At 31.2% G+C, this 18,596-nt stretch overlaps 2 protein-coding genes and 1 long non-coding RNA gene across 3 annotated transcripts; all 3 read right to left on the bottom strand.

Annotated features, from left to right (window-relative positions):
- Window positions 1-749: 749 nt before the first annotated feature.
- On the bottom strand, window positions 750-3,616 carry LOC136079890 (uncharacterized). The gene is made up of 2 exons (XR_010638312.1): window positions 3,386-3,616; window positions 750-948 (listed from the first exon to the last, which is right to left on the bottom strand). It is a non-coding gene; the product is annotated as an uncharacterized LOC136079890 (long non-coding RNA).
- Window positions 3,617-8,409: 4,793 nt separating this feature from the next.
- On the bottom strand, window positions 8,410-11,694 carry LOC136079492 (uncharacterized). Its single transcript, XM_065795230.1, has one exon. It carries the CDS (start codon window positions 11,692-11,694, stop codon window positions 8,410-8,412), a length of 3,285 nt encoding a protein of 1,094 aa, XP_065651302.1.
- Window positions 11,695-14,881: 3,187 nt separating this feature from the next.
- Window positions 14,882-16,777, bottom strand: LOC136079111 (uncharacterized). The gene is made up of 3 exons (XM_065794826.1): window positions 16,350-16,777; window positions 15,327-16,233; window positions 14,882-15,058 (listed from the first exon to the last, which is right to left on the bottom strand). Exons 1-2 carry the CDS (start codon window positions 16,691-16,693, stop codon window positions 16,134-16,136), a joined length of 444 nt encoding a protein of 147 aa, XP_065650898.1. The 5' UTR covers window positions 16,694-16,777; the 3' UTR covers window positions 14,882-15,058; window positions 15,327-16,133.
- Between the last annotated feature and the right edge of the window lie 1,819 nt (window positions 16,778-18,596).

The following is an 18,596-nucleotide window of genomic DNA, read 5'->3' as shown; positions in this document are numbered from 1 at the left end:
TTTTAATAATATTTAACTCACGACGTATATTCTAATCGCAATTTTTATCTTTATAGTATAGTATGACAAGAAACATATTTTTAAGAAAAAGCTTTTTGATAGGCCATTCACCCGTATTAATTATATCAAATAAAATAGTCATCTCACAAGGAAGTTTATTGTATTCCTAAATAATTTAATTGTGCATTTTAGCAAAATGTTTTACGTTAAATTATTTATCCTTAACCCTTAAACTTAATGATTGTAAAATTTGTAATTGTTACTTGATTCTACGCAAATAAATAATAAGGACAGCATTCTGATGTTATCCCAGAAAAAAGAAAAGAAGAGAATTTATTAATTCGTGTCTAGCCTTTTTTTGTGTGTTAGTTTACCTCCTCAAAGCCGAAAAAGACACTACAGTCAAGGAGGCTGCTTTAGTTGTTGTTACAACCTTCTCTCAACTCTATAACTTCGAAACACAAACCATGACGATCAAGATCGCTACGCGGAGAAACAAGTTGAGCGCGGTACTGCCAGGGACGTGGTGGCGATCGAACTCAGAACACTTTTTGATTATGAGGCGAGCGCTCTACCACTACACCATTATTGTACTACCATTGAATAACAACCTAGACGGGTATTATTCGACGATTTTAGCGATCTTAATGTATGCATAGCGCAATAATAATAAAATGTGACTTAGTTTACTATTTCTTACTATGAGAATGTTTTAAATACAAACGATATTAAAGAAACGACACACTTCATGCTACACTAAAACTTTATTTGGAAAATAAAATCATTATAATAATATCCTTACACATCAATGAGAAAAATAATATCCTTACACAATATAAATAGCAAAATAAAACAACATGGTTTTTAAGTCCTTTTGAAAAAATTTAACTTGGTTGAAACTTGGGCATTTTCGGAAGAAATTCGATTTTTCCACATGGAATTACAAGCCTACATAGAATAGAAATATAGTATAATATAAATAGTATCATAAAATCACAACGAATAAATAAAATAATTATAAAAATGCTTTTGTGCCAGAAGAGTACTTAATAAATGCATTGATTAATGTATGTCAATAAATTGATTTACAAAATGAACTCTAACGAAGGATTTGAATTTTTAAATCAAATAAATGTTAAAAATGTTAAAACAGCCATATCTTTGATGGGTGGACATATGAGTATAACTGCAAAAGTGTAACTTTCCAGGAGAGCAAAAAAACATTATTATGAACCCAATTATTTTGCTACAGAAGTCATATTTTGAGAAATGGGTTATTACTTTTATTCTGTTTGAACCGAATGGTGTAACTATACCGTTAAAACCATTGATGCCGGCATACACAAGACACATTTTCTCATATAAATCGTTAAATGGTCAAAAATGCAGTTATACTCTTATGTCCGCCCATCAAAGATATATCAACATGCCAGAATAGTCTATACTTTCACAATATTCTATAAAAAATTGATCAAATATCTCATTATAATTAAAAATTACATAGCCATATTTTTAAATACTACTTTTGGTGTAGTTGTAATAGTAGCTATAATCAACTGCAACTGCAACAAAATGTATGTAAATAAAGAACTGACTTTAATAACTGTACCTATTGACTATATCTTAGATTATGGAGAACGAGCTGGCCAATATCAATAACCCTAGTTGAATAACTGATGACAGTAAGAAAAAAACAACTACAAAGTGAGCAAAACAAATCATCATGCCAATAACAAAATAAAGAACAAACAATAGTTGACCTAAATTAGCCAATTGTATAACTTTAGACATCTATAAGACACTTACAAAAATAAATTAAGTAATGAATTTTTTAAATATTAACTAGAACATAAGGTACATAAACAAATCAACAATAAAAAACAAAAAAAAACATATTTATGTATATTGATTGAATTTAAATATTTAAATATGTCATAAAAACAAAAACAGTAGAAATAACAGGATATATTCACAACATTGATAGTACTAAAGACAAACTGTTTATGACAGTATAACACAGTAACAAAAGGAAACATCTCTAATTTACCATTCTCAATACATTTCAGGTAATGCTACCGCATGTCATTATCTTTTTATATAACTAAACTTAGGTTGATACTGCTACACAAAACCATTGCATTTCTTTCTAAGAAAAAATCACAATCATTTTCATGTGCAACTCTATGCACTAACAATGGCACATCACCTTTACTTAAACTATTAAAGAGTGAATCATAAAACTAAACACACTTCCAATGTAAAACAACATCAGGACACATTACTTAGAAACACCCAATATGATTTTCTAACATTAATCGTTGCACTGTAACTTTCTGAAAGACCACATAAATTAAAACAACTAAAAATGCAAAAAATCCAGATATTTTAAACTTGGAAACCCAAACATTTTAGAAAACTGATATAAAAACAAACTTTGTGCTATATCAATCAAGGTATCATCAAGCCAGCAAGGTGAGTCTCTTAAAATATCTAAGGCCTTGTCTTTAGACTGTATTGACAAACTTTAAAGAAAACTTTAGAAAAATATTGAACTTCGACAGCCCCTTTTTACAACGATACTATCATTAACAAATAGCTTTTTTCAAACCTTTACCGCTACCAGTTTAAACTCTGAACCTTTTTCTCATTGATTGGTTTAAGGAAAATAGCAGACTTTATCAAATAATCTAAAATTTTAGAGTTTTTGAAGAGTACCAAAAATCTATAAAATAAAGTAGTTGCATAAATTGTTAATTTTTCAATATATTTACTTCAATTATCAGTAATTATAATAATATATTTTTTTCAAGTTTTATTAAGGCAAGAGGTCCAATAAGGTCTAAGGGAAGTTTGTGTACCTATAGCCAGATTGTTTTAGTGCCCAAATTCAAGTCTCCAGACTTTTCTAAAGAAGGCAAAACTGATACGATCACATCTCTATACTAATTACTTTGTATTAGTTTAAGTATATTGACTTATACTAATAAAATTCCATCAAGTAAAAGGGTTTAAAAATTAGTAACCCTTGGTAGAATAACCTTTTTTTAATCTGTACCTAGGGTCACTTTCTGAAAATTAGATTCAAATCCATAATAAATTTACAGTTAATTTGGTCTTAGATTGTTTTCAATAAGTATTTCTAGTAATACTTAATTGCAACTCTTAAATACATAACAAAATTGACTAATAGTTCTGAGCAAAATCGACAAATAAGTCAATGCATAAAATGGAAGTCCCAAAACAACTGTGAGTTTTGAGATGCTGAGACATAGTATAAAATTAACTTCAGAAACATAAAATAATATAAAATATACAATAATAATAAACTCTTAATCATAAATTATATAAAAGTTTAACTTAAATAGTGGGTTATATATACACATACCACAAAGTTGACACTTTTTTATTATAATAATTTATTATTCCATCAGAGACTGCTAAACATCTTCAACAGAGTAATGATAGACTCGCATTTTAATTATATAATTTTAAAAAATTTTAAAAACATGATTACTTTTGTTTTTTGAGTTTATACCTAACGGAAACAAGGCTACTTATTTAACGATAGATTTAACCTACCTAACGGAAGCTTTGCGCTGTATCTGCGCAGGCGTTACGCTTGCGCAGAACTGACTGTCTACTTATTTAACGCGACAACGGATTCAGACGTGATAAACAAATCTGAATAAAAACAAAACAAAAAGCCGTTATAGTTTACTAGTCTCCTGTGTCAAATAAAGAGAGCAAGAATTTCTTTGAATGTCGACACTGAGATACAATTTCATTCTTTTTTTTTAATAAATTTGTTCCACTATGTGATAAAATGGATTATATGATGATAAGTATAAATGATTATATGGATGATAAGATTTTGTTTAATAACAAAAAAACTAAAACATATTTTAAACTTTTTTTTTCACTATTAAAAAGCTGAATAAATTTTGTACAAAAATCATCCAACATAGAAAAAACGATTTTTTTTTGAATTTTGTGCCTTTTTTTTATAGGTGAACCACCTTAAAAAAAGAAATTATTCTAAAATCTTTTTTTTTATTGCGCATCGTGGTGAACAGACGTGTTTTTATTGCTTCAAAAATAAAAATAAAAAAATTAAATTAAAATGGATATTAAGATGATTTCAGATTTACTAGAGAAACAAAAAAAAGATATTTTAGAAGAGACGAGGAAGCTTTTGAAAGATCACGAAAAAGTATTCGCATCTATAACTGCAGCAAATATGAAAATTCTTACTGAGCGGCTAGATATGAATGAAAAAGTCGTAAGCGAAAACTCATATAAAATTAAAAACATTGCAATGGATTTAGATGAAACGAATAAAAAAAGTATATCACTTGTATCTGATTGCAGTGATATTATGAAATCTATCCAAACTAACGATAAGATTATTTCGAAAAAATTTGAAGTTGCAAAGAAAAAAACAAAAGAGTTAAGCAATAAAATTAAAGACAATAGCGAAATACCGAAAATAAAGAATAAGCTTAGAGAAATCGAAGATCGTTCACGAAGGAACAACCTCAGAATAGAAGGCCTGAAAGAAAGCGAAAACGAAAATTGGAGTGTAAGCGAATCTAAGGAACAAAAGATGTTTGAAGATACACTTGGTTTAAAAAGTATACAAATCGAGAGGGCTCACAGGACAGGATTTAGAAACACACACAAAACTCGCCCAATAGTTGTTAAGCTACTAAACTATAAAGACAAAGTAGAAATTTTAAAACAGGCGAAAAATTTAAAAGGAAAAAATATTTACATAAACGAAGACCACTGCGCCGAAAACTACAATTATAAGAAACGAGCTTCGAGAACAACTGAAAAAAGAACGAGAAGGCGGAAAATATGCGGTTATATCGTACGATAAACTAATCATTCGCGAATGGACTCCCAAAAAAAAGTAAATGTTTTTTATTTGTTATTTTATTGTTTAAATTCTTATTTTAAAATGGAAACTAATTTATTATCTAATTTTAATGCAAAAAATTACACATCCAATAATAATGGCAATAATAATGACATAAATAAACTTAAAGCTTTCCTAAGAAACAAAAATATACTTTTCGAAAATAACCCTGAATTAAACATTAGTTTTTTTAAGGATGGGGATGGAGAGGAAAATATAAGCCCTTATTATTACAACTCGAACATTTCAACGCTCATTGGCAACATTGATGTTAATGCACTATCCATTCTGCATCTAAATATAAGGAGTATACAAAAAAACTTTGATAAATTTAAAGAATTTTTGTTTAGCGTTAAAATAAAATTTCAAATTAACAAATAAAAATTTCAAATTAATGTCTAACAGAAACATGGTGCAGGAATAAAGAAATCGAAAATAACTCTAACTTTCAACCTCATAATTATAAAGTTATTCATCAAATAAGAGGATCTGAAAAAATAGGAGGTGGAGTGTGCATTTTCATACATAACTCTTTAGATTTTAAACTGCGTAAAGAAATGTGCTCAATAACAAAGGATTTTGAGTTACTAACCGTTGAGGTCTTAAACGATGCCAGCAAAAACGTAATTCTGCACGTCATATATAGACCGCCTTCAGGTAATATAAAAGCATTTAGCAAACACTTTAAAGGTTTAATTACAAAAAAAGATACTTATGGCAAGCTAATTTATTGTGTAGGCGATCTCAATTTAGATTTTCTCGATTATGAAAATAATAAAAACGTCAGAAATCTTACTAATGTTATATCTCAAAATGGTTTTATTCCAACAATTAATAAACCAACTCGCATAACAAAAAATAGTGCTACACTGATCGATCAAATCATAATAAACAATTTCAAAAACATAAAAGTTAAGACTGGAATTTTTGTCACTGATATATCAGACCACTTTCCGGTTTTTATAATTTCACAAAAAAGCATCAATAAAATATCAGAAAAAAAAGAAATTAAAAAGCGAATAATTAATAATACATCCACTATGACTTTTATGAATCTGTTATCCACAACAAACTGGGAAACTATTTTAAAAACTAAAAATGCTCAGGAAGCTTATAATATTTTTCATTGCATATTTCAAGACCACTATAAAAAAGCTTTCCCAATTATTAGTAAATTAATCAAAACCAAATCCCATCAGAATTCCTGGATAACGGCGGGAATAATAAAGTCATCACAAAAAAAAAAAACGTTTGTACGAAAAATTTATAAAAAAAAGAACTTATAAAAATGAAACAAAATATAAAAATTACAAACGTCTTTTCGAGACAGTTATAAAGTATTCGAAAAAACAGTATTATACCAACCAATTACATAACTGCAAAAATGATGCACAAAAAATGTGGCGCATAATGAAAGAGGTGATAGGAAAAAAAAAACATAAGCGCTAATGAACTTCCCAAAAAACTCATTATAAATAATTGTGAAATTACTAATGAAACGTTAATTTCTAATTCTTTCAATCATGAGTTTGTTAATACAGGCCCGAGTTTGGCTTCCAAAGTAAAAAAACAGCAAAACTAGCTTCGAGTCATATTTGACCTCTAATAATGATCTCATGGAAAATAATAAGTTATCTGAACAAGAGCTACTTGATGCTGTAAATTTATTAAAATCAAATAAAGGTAATGGAGTTGATGATGTAAGTAGCAATATAATAATTAAATCAATATTTTATTTAAAAACTCCGCTTTTGCACATTTTTAGTCTTTCTTTAAAACAAGGTATCTTTCCTGACAAACTAAAAGTGGCCAGAGTGATACCAGTTCTAAAATCTGGAGATGCAACTTGTGTCGCAAATTACAGACCTATTTCAATACTACCATGTTTTTCAAAAATACTAGAACATATTATGTATAAAAGATTGTACCATTTCTTAGATATTAATAACATCCTTTATAATAAACAATTCGGATTAAAAAATGGTCACTCCACTGATCAGGCAATTGCCTATCTTGTTCACGATATTCTGAAATCTTTTGATGAAAATAAATATACTTTAGGCGTGTTTATTGATCTCAGTAAGGCTTTTGACACTGTAAATCATAATATTTTATTAACCAAACTAAAAAACTATGGTATTAAACACTCGAACTTTAAATGGTTTAAAAGCTACCTGTCAAATAGACGGCAATACATTTCTCATAATTGCAGTAAAACTAACAATATGAATATAACTTGTGGAGTACCTCAAGGCTCTATATTAGGACCGCTCTTATTTCTAATATATATCAACGACTTAAGTAAATCTTGTAATATATTAGACTCAATCTTGTTTGCAGATGATACTAATCTATTTTATGCTCACAATGACGTAAAAATCTTATTTAAAACTGTAAACATAGAACTTCAATATCTTTCTAAATGGTTTAGAGCAAACAAATTATCTCTAAATGTAATAAAAACAAAATATACTTTTTTCTATCGCTATCACGAAAGAGACAAAATTCCATTAAAACTTCCAAATCTTTGTATTAACAATTATGAAATAAAAAGAGAGGTATCATTAAAATTTCTAGGCGTACTCCTGGACGAAAATGTAACTTGGAGATGTCAGATAAAATATATTGAAGGTAAATTATCAAGGAACATCGGCATGCTATATAGGGCAAAACCATTTTTAAATCTAAGTTGTTTAAAACTCTTATATTTCTCCTTTATTCATTCCTATCTTAATTACGCTAACATTGCATGGTGTAGTACCAATAAAAATAAATTAAAAAAACTCTTTAATATGCAAAAACATGCTATCAGAATTATATCCAATAAAAGCCGCTATACACCTTCTCGACCTTTATTTATTAACTTAAATATACTAAATATGTACCAAATAAATATTTATCATCTCCTAATTTTTATGTTCAAAATTAATAAAAGTATCATTCCAAAAATATTTAACCCGTTATTCAAAATAAAGGAAAACAAATATCTAACTACATATTCAAATAACAGATATATACAGCCCAAAAGTTATTATGCAGCAACTGATTTTTCAATTTCAATAAGAGTGTGGGGAAATTTTTAATACTTTCCCTGAGACACTAATGATTTCACTCGTTTATCAATTTTATTTTATTTTCATCTGACTGCGAATAAATTATTTACAAATATCACCCTTTTTATATAAAGTTTAGAACCACAAAATAAATAAACTTAATTACAAGTAATTACGTTGGCGTAATTTTCCCATACCTCTACGAAGACCACATCATTTCAAATACATTAATGTTTATATTGAGAAACAACCGCTAATTGTTGTTAGTATCTTGGAAGACGTAATTCACCACACACTCCCCCGATTAAAGCTGAGACTTCGGCTTTAATCAGCCATCTCGTCTTCCATGATGGAACTGATTATTTGTCGTGCATTTAATTTCGCCTGTCTTGGTTCTCTTTTCAAGGTATCCTCTTCGGCCTTGGTTTCTAAATTCTCTTACGATTCGATTCCGCTTTCTGTCCCACACCCCATTTCCAAGTCGCACACCAACTGAATTGGTCGTTCAATTACATAACCATTTCCAAGACGTATTTTAAAGCCACGAATAACTCCATCCTTCCCTTTAATGTTGTTTTCAATTCGACCAATGTTGAGAAGAGCCTTGTCCTTCACATCGTCTTTTATGAGTACCATACTTCCGACCTCTGGGAGTTTCACGTTACCTCTCTTTTCCCTTGCTTGTTGTCGTTCTTCCATTGCGTGCACGTACTCGTTCATCCATCTTTTCCTTAAGTGATTCTTACAACTTTTCACAAACTTGATTCTCCGTAATGCGCAATCATCCCTTGTTATTAAATCGATATCTTCTTCAAGCAAAACTGCCGGTCTACCCCTCATTAATACATTTGGTGTTAATACTTGCTTATCGAATTGGTCACCTTGATAACAAAGTGGTCTATTGTTCATAACGCATTCCACATCCAGCAATACTTCTTCCAATTCAAAGAAGTTTAGGATGCCTTTCCCAATTGTTTTTGACAAACTTTTCTTCATTATCCCTATTAATCTTTCAAACAAACCTCCCCACCATGGCGCTCTTGATAAATTAAACCTCCATTTTATGGCTGTGGTAGCAAGATAGTTTGCGAGATTTTCATCCTTCTTAAGTGTTAGTAACCACTTCCCTGTTGCCACAAACGTTTTTGCGTTATCACTAATCATCATTTGTGGTGGTCCTTTTCTTACAACAAACTCCTTTAAAATTCTCTGAAATTCTCCTGCCGTTAGGTCATGACAAAGTCTAAGGTAGACAGCTCTTGTACATGCGCATGTAAACAGTGCAACATAACATTTTTCAACCAACTTCCCTTGCGCTTTATACTTTAGCGGACCGGCAAAATCAACACCTGTAACCGTAAACGGTTCGATATTTTCAGTTCTAAAACGTGGTAACATTGCTCTTGTTGGCGGTAACAGCGGTTTCACTCTATATCTCTTACATAGATTGCATTCACGAATGACCTTCTTTACAGCAACTCTCAAATTTGGTATCCAAAATCTTTCTCTAATGCTACTCATTGTATCTCCTACTCCCCCGTGTAACGTTTTCGCGTGATGATACTCAATAATTTTTAGAGTTAGTTGAAAACCTTTTGGTACAAATATTGGATTATACCCAGAGACTTTTCCATGACACCTCCAAAGCTGTTTTTCATCCTGTTTAAGTTCCACATTGGACTTTATCGCAACAGCTTCTTGTAGTAACTTAAGATTCACCAACTCCGCTTCTATCATCTCTTCAGCATTCAGTGGTCCTGTTATTTTTTCTTCATTCCGACAATTGTAAATAAACCTTTTTATGAAAGATGATATTCTTATGATTTTCCAATACTTGTGTTTACTCAATATTTCCTTAAATATATGAAGTCCCTTTATTTCTTCTGTTGCCATACTGACGTTCTCTCTTAAATGAATAGTTTCACATAATGCGTTCGGCGTTTCAAATATTTCTGGTTGAATTGGCCAATTTTCTTTGTGTTTTAACCATATAGGTCCATTGAACCACAAACTTGTTAGTTTCTCAGGACTTACTCCTCTTGTTCCAAGATCACTTGGGTTTTCTTTTGTTGGGACATAAAGCCATTTTACTTCTCCATTTAATAATATCTGTTGAACTCGGTTCCTGACAAATTGTGACCAACTGCCCCTTTCTTTTAACCAATAAAGTACTGCAGTACTGTCAACCCAATGATATACTTCAATAATATTATACTTGTTCAATGTCTTCCTAACGTGATTCATTAACTTGCTCAAGGTGTGTGCTGCTACCAGCTCCAGTCTAGGAATACTAAGATCCCTTGGTGCGATCCGTGCTTTCGCTACAAGTAAGTTACTGGTTTTCGAATATCGGTGGCTCACTGCAATGTAGATGCATGCACATACTGCTGATTTACTTGCATCTGAAAATCCATGGAGCTCCATTTCAATACTTCTTTCAGACAGAACGCTCCGCGGAATTGAAATAGTTCTTTTAATTCGTATTGCCTTGATCCAGGTCTTCCATTCTTCTGAAAGTTCATATGGAATTTGTTGATCCCATCCGAGTTTTAACAAGCATAGCCGACTGTATAATATTTTTCCAGTGATTAAAATAGGTGCACTAAATCCCAATACGTCAAAAACACTGTTAATGGCGGATAGCATTTTCCTTTTTGTTATCACTTCTTTATCTCCACTATTGATGCAAGCAGTAAAGTCAATCGATAGTTGATCCGTTTCTTTGTTCCAAGGAATCCCAAGTATTTTTGTTGATTTGCCCTCAGCGTTGCTTCCCAATTTGCTCACGTTGCTATGCCATTTGTGCAGCTGGAACCCAGCTTTCATTAAGAATTGCGTTGATTCATTTTTAAACCTGATAAGTTCATCTTCCGTTTCTCCACCTGCTTGTATATCATCGACATAAGTATCTTCTTCCAAAGCAAGCACCGTTTTAGGATAAATGTCCTTGTATTTTGATATATGCTTTTTAATGGTAGCACCAAGAATGTAAGGGCTTGAACTTGAACCAAAAATCACCCTTGTAAATCGTAAATCCGTTAATTCCATATTCTTCAAGTCCTTATACCAAATTAAGCGTTGTGCGTCTCTATCCATTTCGTGTATTCGAATTTGTAGAAACGCCTTCTTCACGTCAGCTAAAACGCAGAGTTTATTCATTCGATTTCGTACGAGTATGTCAAAAATTAATGGTTGCAGCGATGGTCCCACTTCTAGACAGTCGTTTAATGAAGGTGACTTAGCGTCTTTTCTAGCTGAACAATCATAAACAATTCTCATTTTTGTTGACTCGGCATTTTCCTTGACTACTACTTGATGAGGAACGTAGTGAATAATTTCTCCCGTAGGTTTTTCTGGTGCCATTTCCAATATTCCCTCATTGATCTGTTCCATCATTATTTCATTATACTGTTCTAGTTTTTTAAGTTTTTTCAATCGAGTCGTCACACTTCCCAATCTTTTAAGAGCCAGGTTTCTGTTATTTGGTAGTTTAACAACACCCTTTTTCCACGGCATTCTGGTTTCATAGAAACCTTCTTCGGTTTGATGCAGTTTTTCGCTGAAGTCTTGGTGGAACATTGACTCACTATTTGTGTCCGATAATCCAAGTACTTCTAAACTACACATTTGCTCAAACTCATCACGACCAGTGTTCAATAAGAAACTTCTCTCAATACCTGAACTAAATTGTGTTCGTCTCCCAGAAAGAGTCCATCCCAACATCGTTAATTCGGCTCCGGGATCTTTATCCGGATTTTTTCCGAGAACTACCGGTTCCGTGGTTTTATTCGCTGATAATCAGCCGCACCGAGTATAATGTGAACAGGTTGAAGTTCGTCACTCCCTTCATCATCGCTAAATTTCAGCCTCCTCAATTTTGCAAAATGCTTCTTAACATCCTTGATCATCGGATTCGGTAAAAAGGTGAGTGTTTCCTTTTCTGCGTTGGCGCATTCGACTTTGATGCTAAATTCCGGTATTGTCGTTGATTCTAGCGTAACCTTATATATTTCCACACGCTTGTCCACAGTTCCATAGAGCTGTTCAATACTTTTATATTCCTTTCGTGTAGGTTTCAACTTTAGTTTGTTATCAAATTCGTACATATATAGGAACTTCCAGCACCCGTATCCAACATTATCCTTACTTTTTCACCATTTACTTTTGCGATCACTGTTGGGTGAATAGTTGTGCTTGCATTAAGCACCGTTCCCATGTTTTCTTTTTTCTTTTCAATGTTACCATCCATTGTTGCGTTCCTATCTTGACAAATGGACGTGTGATGTTTTTTGTTGCACTTTCTGCATCCTCTTGATTTACAATTTACCGCCGAGTGTCCGTAACCAATGCAGTTGTAACATAATCTTTTGTTTGTTAAAATCTCCTTGCGTCTTGCAACAGTTAGTACTTTTGTACAATCTTCGCTTTTGTGATTTTGTAACCCACAGTAGACACATCCATGCTTTCCACTAGTTGCCCTGGTTTCTTTGTCATAAAGACTGCCATTGTATTGTTTAAACGTAGTGCTTCGATGTTCATAGGGCCTTGACTGAACGTTCGTGTTCTTTTTATCGCCCTTTGTTTGTTCGTCGCTTGAGTTAAAAGTTGAGTTCAACGGATTCCTTTCAATGTACCTTTGCAACTTTTCGACAAGTTGCTCCAGTCCCCATTCTCCCCATCCATCATCGTTTTGTGTAAGTATTTCACGAACTGGTCCAAGTTTATCCATCAATGAATACACGAATGATTGAGCCGTTTGTAGTTTCTGCATAGTTTTCAATGTTCGTACAGTTCTTGCAAGATTGTTGTAAAAGTCGTGAACTTCTTTGATTTTGTACGAGCTATGTATAGCCGTCAATCCTTCCAAATCTTTAATCAATGCTTTGTGAACCCAAATATCTTTTCCGTAAGTTTCTTGTAGTATGCGTTTAGCTTCATCGTATCCTTCCAACGAATGAGGTAAACCAAGTATATCCTCCCTGGGTTTTCCTTCGACAAGTTCCAGCAAGTAGTTGAATTTGCTGATGTTCGATATGTTTGGTTGTCAACTTCTACCGTGAATTGATTCCAAAATCGCAACCAGTCTTTATAATCGCCATTAAATTTTGTAATTGTGTACTTTTGAAGTTTGACAGATTGTTTAGTAGCTTCGTTTTCGTTTCCAAGAGATTTACGCAATGTTTCTTTCATTTTTAGTTTCTTTAAATACCATTCTTCTTCGCTTTGAAGTTTTCTCAATGAGGCTTGTTCTGCTTCTTTTTGAATCGTTAACTGCTGTTCCACTATTTGTTTTTCATACTCAAATTTTCTGACGCATTCGTTTTTATTTATCGAATCCAACTTGTCCACCATTTTGTTTTTGATTTCAATTGCTGCTTCTACTTCCATTACTGGTTTCGAAAGCCATTCTTCAACTGAATCGATGCTTTCGCCGTCGTCAAGCATTTTCCTGGTCAGCTCATCCTTTGCCATTTCAAATCTTCCCAATAAATTTGTTATTTTGTCCAGCGCCAAGATTATGCTTGATTTGTCGCCATTAATCGTGTTGCGTTCTATGTTTTTAATGTTTATTCTTATCATGCTGACTTCTCTTTGGTAAATTCGCTCTTGGTCCATTCTTTACTAACTCGTAGGTTTCGTGTGTCCTGGCAGGGTCGCCACCTCTTAGTGTGGGGAAATTTTTAATACTTTCCCTGAGACACTAATGATTTCACTCGTTTATCAATTTTATTTTATTTTCATCTGACTGCGAATAAATTATTTACAAATATCACCCTTTTTATATAAAGTTTAGAACCACAAAATAAATAAACTTAATTACAAGTAATTACGTTGGCGTAATTTTCCCATACCTCTACGAAGACCACATCATTTCAAATACATTAATGTTTATATTAAGAAACAACCGCTAATTGTTGTTAGTATCTTGGAAGACGTAATTCACCACAAGAGGACCAAAGGCATGGAATAAAATACTTTCAACTGAACTTAAAACTCTAACAATGCTTAATGAGTTTAAGACAAAACTAAAACAGCTATTAATAAAGAATGATTTACCACAAAACTATTTCTGAAATTACATTATGATTTATCTATCAAATACATGAAAAGTATATTAATTTTAGAAAAAGACTGAGTTAAATTTATTTATATCCTAATATATATATTTTTATTGTTTTTGTTTTTTGCTAAGCCTATAGCGCTTCTAGCTAATATTTTACTTTTCATTTTTTTTTCTTTTCTTTTTACCACTTTAGTACATTTGTTTATTTTATAAAATTAACGAAGTTTCTTATTTTAAAATTAAACTTTATATTTACGGAATTTATAAAGGGGCTTGGTGATAAGACATATTAGTCTTCTTCTCGCCCTTGCTATATTTATATTTTGTTAGTAAATTACGGAATGTATATTTTTAAACGGCAAAAAAAAAAAAAAAAAAAAGTAAAAGATCATGGTATATCAAAAACAAAATTATCTTATGCTGGGGAATCAAATGTTGTTGTCAGCATAAATACCCTAATACCTATGAAATACTTTCATAATATAAATCATTTCAAAGTTTTCTATTATATACAAAGATATACTGCTGAAGGCTTTGTCGTTGACACTGCTGTTCAATCTCTTGTCAACAAAGAGTTCAATAATACCTGAATGGTGATTCAAAAACGGTTATTTTCATAGCCACAAAAGCTTTTAAAAACGTTAATAGGCATAAAATAAATAATAATATGAAAATAGCAATTTCAAAATTGTGTGGATGCGAATGTGGATATTGAGGTAATTATGTTTTTATGTGAGAGTAATTTTTTATTTTGATGACCAAATAAATTTATATAAATTTTATTTTGATGATTAACAATATAATTTAAAGCAAAAATAAATAAAAATATACTTAACCAATTCTTCGAGGTATAAAATAATGCATTTTTGAATTCTTTTTCTTCTTGACTGGTTAAATGTTCTCATATCATAATATGTTTTTATTAAGATTTGTAACTATGAAAATAACCGTTTTTATGAAGCATCATTTAAATTTACTAATTATGCTGAAGTGATCCCCTCTTGGTTCTTCTGTTCGTACTTTCTGAAATAAAGAGTAAAATAACTTCAAAAAAAAACATAACGCAAGCTGAAATTCAGTTCGAGAAATCAATTTACTATGAAAGTTTTACATATGTTCATATATTCATATATGTGTGAACTTGTTTAAAACTTCCATAGAAATAAATAAATAAGTTCATATGTCAATATTAATACTTTTTGAATTTTATAAAACATCAACTAACCAATATGAATAAAATATAGTAAATTTTTTATTTAAAAAACATTATTAACTTAAAAAAAACTCTTACATATGATTTATATTTACAACAAGCCCTCTAGACGTCTTATCAAATTTTTTTTTGAACCAATAACACTCTTTTCACGAGCTTTCAGCTCATTTCTAAGCTGGTAAATAGTTAATGCTTGAGGAATAAGTTGAGTAATAACTTGACTGCATTCATTTTTTGCTGTGTGTTTATTCAACGAACATGCATCTGTATATCTTTCGCTACATGTTTTGCATTTAACAGGCTTTGTTATGAATAAAATATCTTCTGTCAAATATTTCTTCTGTACACAATCTAAAATTGAAACAGACTTGATGCAAACTTGAAATAAAAGCTCAGATTGTAGTGAACGTGAACAGTTACAGCATTCTTTGTCTGTAACAGGTTTACGAGGTCGAAAATGAGACTGATACATGGATGGTATTGGAAAATGATATGGCAAGTAAAAATTTCGTACATAGCTAGACCGCATCAGTTGATACCATTTACCTCTTTCGTCTTGTTTTGTAGATCTGTTGCTACAAGTTTATAATTCTTGTTTAATGAGTGAATGTTTGGATTTTTTTCCTTGCATAGAAAGAATCCCATAACCAACTTCTCAACCCTTGAAAATTTCTTCCGCATGAAATGGAACAACATAACCAATAGTCCAAACTGTACTGTTGCAGTTTAGAAGGAAAAAAAGCGCAAATAATAAAAAATATCTTTGACAGGCAGCAGTAACACTTTCAACATAATTTTCATCAACAACATCTACAATGTTAATTATACTTCCAACATCTCTGTAAATATCTGCGCTAGAACTAGTCTTATAACTTTTTCCTGTTCTCATTCTTTATTATGTTTCAAAACGTCAACTAAGCGATAACCATATTGGGCTATCGATATTGCTTGTGCACCAATAATCATGACAGATGGAGTCTTTAATCTTTGAAATGAATAAATATTACAATATATTTTGATACAAAAATTATAATAAAAAAACCAATATGCAAAATTACTTATAATAATTTTAAATTTGTTTACTATTTAAATATAACTTACCGATTATCTTCCACAAGGTAATGTTCTTCATACATTTTACCAATAAAACTTAAGCCAATGCCAAAAATAGAATCAGAAGAAAGCGTAGCTGGTGCTTTTAGGATTTTACAAAACTCAACAAATCTGTTTCGTCTTGTTGCTTCAAAATATAATACATTTAGGCAATGTGTCCAATTGTTTATTTCTAAATGTAGGGGGTCTGGTTTTATTCTGTCTGAAAATATACCAATTCTTGATTCACCTATTTGATGCAATCCATTTTCAGCCATAAAATCCAGAGACTTTAGATGTTTGGCATTTTCTGACAACTCATTTGAAAAACCATTTTGAAACTGTTGTAACATGGTAAGATCATTTTTTCGACAAGTGTTATTAGAAATCTTCCATTTCTTGTTTTTGAATACCCAATTGATCCGTCTATAAAAGTAAGTTCACTTTTGTGAATATTGCAGAAAGGGGATGGGTAGGTAGCACACTAAAATAAAAAATCTTTACCACTTAAGCAAAAAATATGTTTAAACTAGAGTTGTCTTTTATAAATTGAAACTTTGTATTGGTCGAGACATGCGCTAACAAAAGCTACAACCTATTTCTAAATAAATTTCTTAATTTGTACGACAAGCATTTTGCTAGCAAAACTAACCGAATTAAAACTAAAAGACTTCTCAACCCTTGGTTCTCAGAAAACCTTTTAAAGTGTTCGAATCAAAAACAAAAGCTATATTTACGTTTTATTAAATCAAAGAAAGAGCGCGACAAGCATAATTACTTAAACCACAAACGTCTATAAGAAAGAACCCAAAAAATAGCCCGAACTACATATTTTAAAAACAAGCTATTGAGCCTAGAAGGTAATGGGAAAAAAACATGGGATGCAATTAAAGAGATTCTCGATAAACAAAAAATTCACAATTTAGTCTTACCAAGCGTGATTACCGTTGACGACACTTAGATCTCTGATGGTAAATCGGTAGCAACAAAATTTAATGAGTTTTTCGTAAACATAAGTCCAAACTTAGCAAGTAAAATTAAAAACACTCCTGTTCATTTTTCGAACTATCTATCGAAGTCTGATAAAAACCTAAAATTTAAATAACTCACTAGTAAACAACTTGAGGATTCGATGAAAAACCTCAATACTAATAAAGCAACAGGTTATGATTTTATTTCAGCAAGCATAACCAAAGATTGTTATGGATTTATTAAAGATGTTTTATTAGATGTTTTTGAAAAATCGCTCAATACAGGTGATTTTTCAGATAAACTTAAAATTGCAATTACTACACCTATTTTTAAAACAGGAGATCAATGTCTGGTTTCAAATTATCGACCGATTTCAGTGTTACCAGTTTTTTCTAAAATCCTCGAGCGTATCATGTATAATAGGCTATTTTCCTTTTTGGACGAAAACAATCTTCTTTATTGTAACCAATATGGTTTTCGATCAAATTATTCTACGGAGCATGCACTTATACGGCTAGTTGAAGTTATCAGTGGAGCATCTTCTCATAACAATTTCACTTTAGTTATATTTCTAGATTTGTCAAAAGCGTTCGATACCGTTAACCATTAAACTTTATTAGATAAAACAAAATATTATGGAATATGCCATACATACCATAAATGGTTGACCAGTTACTTAACTGATAGAAAACAGTTTATATCTCTGAATGACGGTTTTCAGACAAACAAACTTAAAATATTATGTTGGGTTCCACAGGGCTCCATCTTAGGTCCTCTACTATTTCTAATATACGTCAACGATCTATATAAAGCATCAAATACTATGTCTAGCATCATGTTTGCAGATGACACCACTTTATTTCATTCTCACAATAACATTATTTCTCTATTTCAAGTTGCAAACAATGAACTAGAACAAATATCAATCTGGTTAACGCGAACTAATCTTTAAACACTGTTAAAACTAAGTTTTCCTTATTCCATTCTAAACGAAAGTTTCAATATATTCCTAAATGCTTACCAATACTATATATATAAATAACATGGAAATGGAGCGCTCTTTCACAAATAAATTACTTGGTGTCTTAATAGATGAAAACTTATCCTGGAGAGATCATGTTAAATATATTAGCAATAAAATCTCAAGAAATATTGGTATTTTATATAAAACCCATCAAATCTTAGACAAATCTACCCTAACTCAGCTATATTTTGCATTCGTACATAGTTATTGATCGTATGGCAATATTGTTTGGGTTATTACAACTAAAATGTCTCCTCAAA

The sequence above is a fragment of the Hydra vulgaris genome, chromosome 04, assembly GCF_038396675.1.
Source record: "Hydra vulgaris chromosome 04, alternate assembly HydraT2T_AEP".
NCBI classification, from domain to species: Eukaryota; Metazoa; Cnidaria; class Hydrozoa; order Anthoathecata; family Hydridae; genus Hydra; species Hydra vulgaris.
The sequence above is the reverse complement of the archived record's forward strand: the minus strand, read 5'-3'. Positions and strand labels throughout refer to the sequence as shown.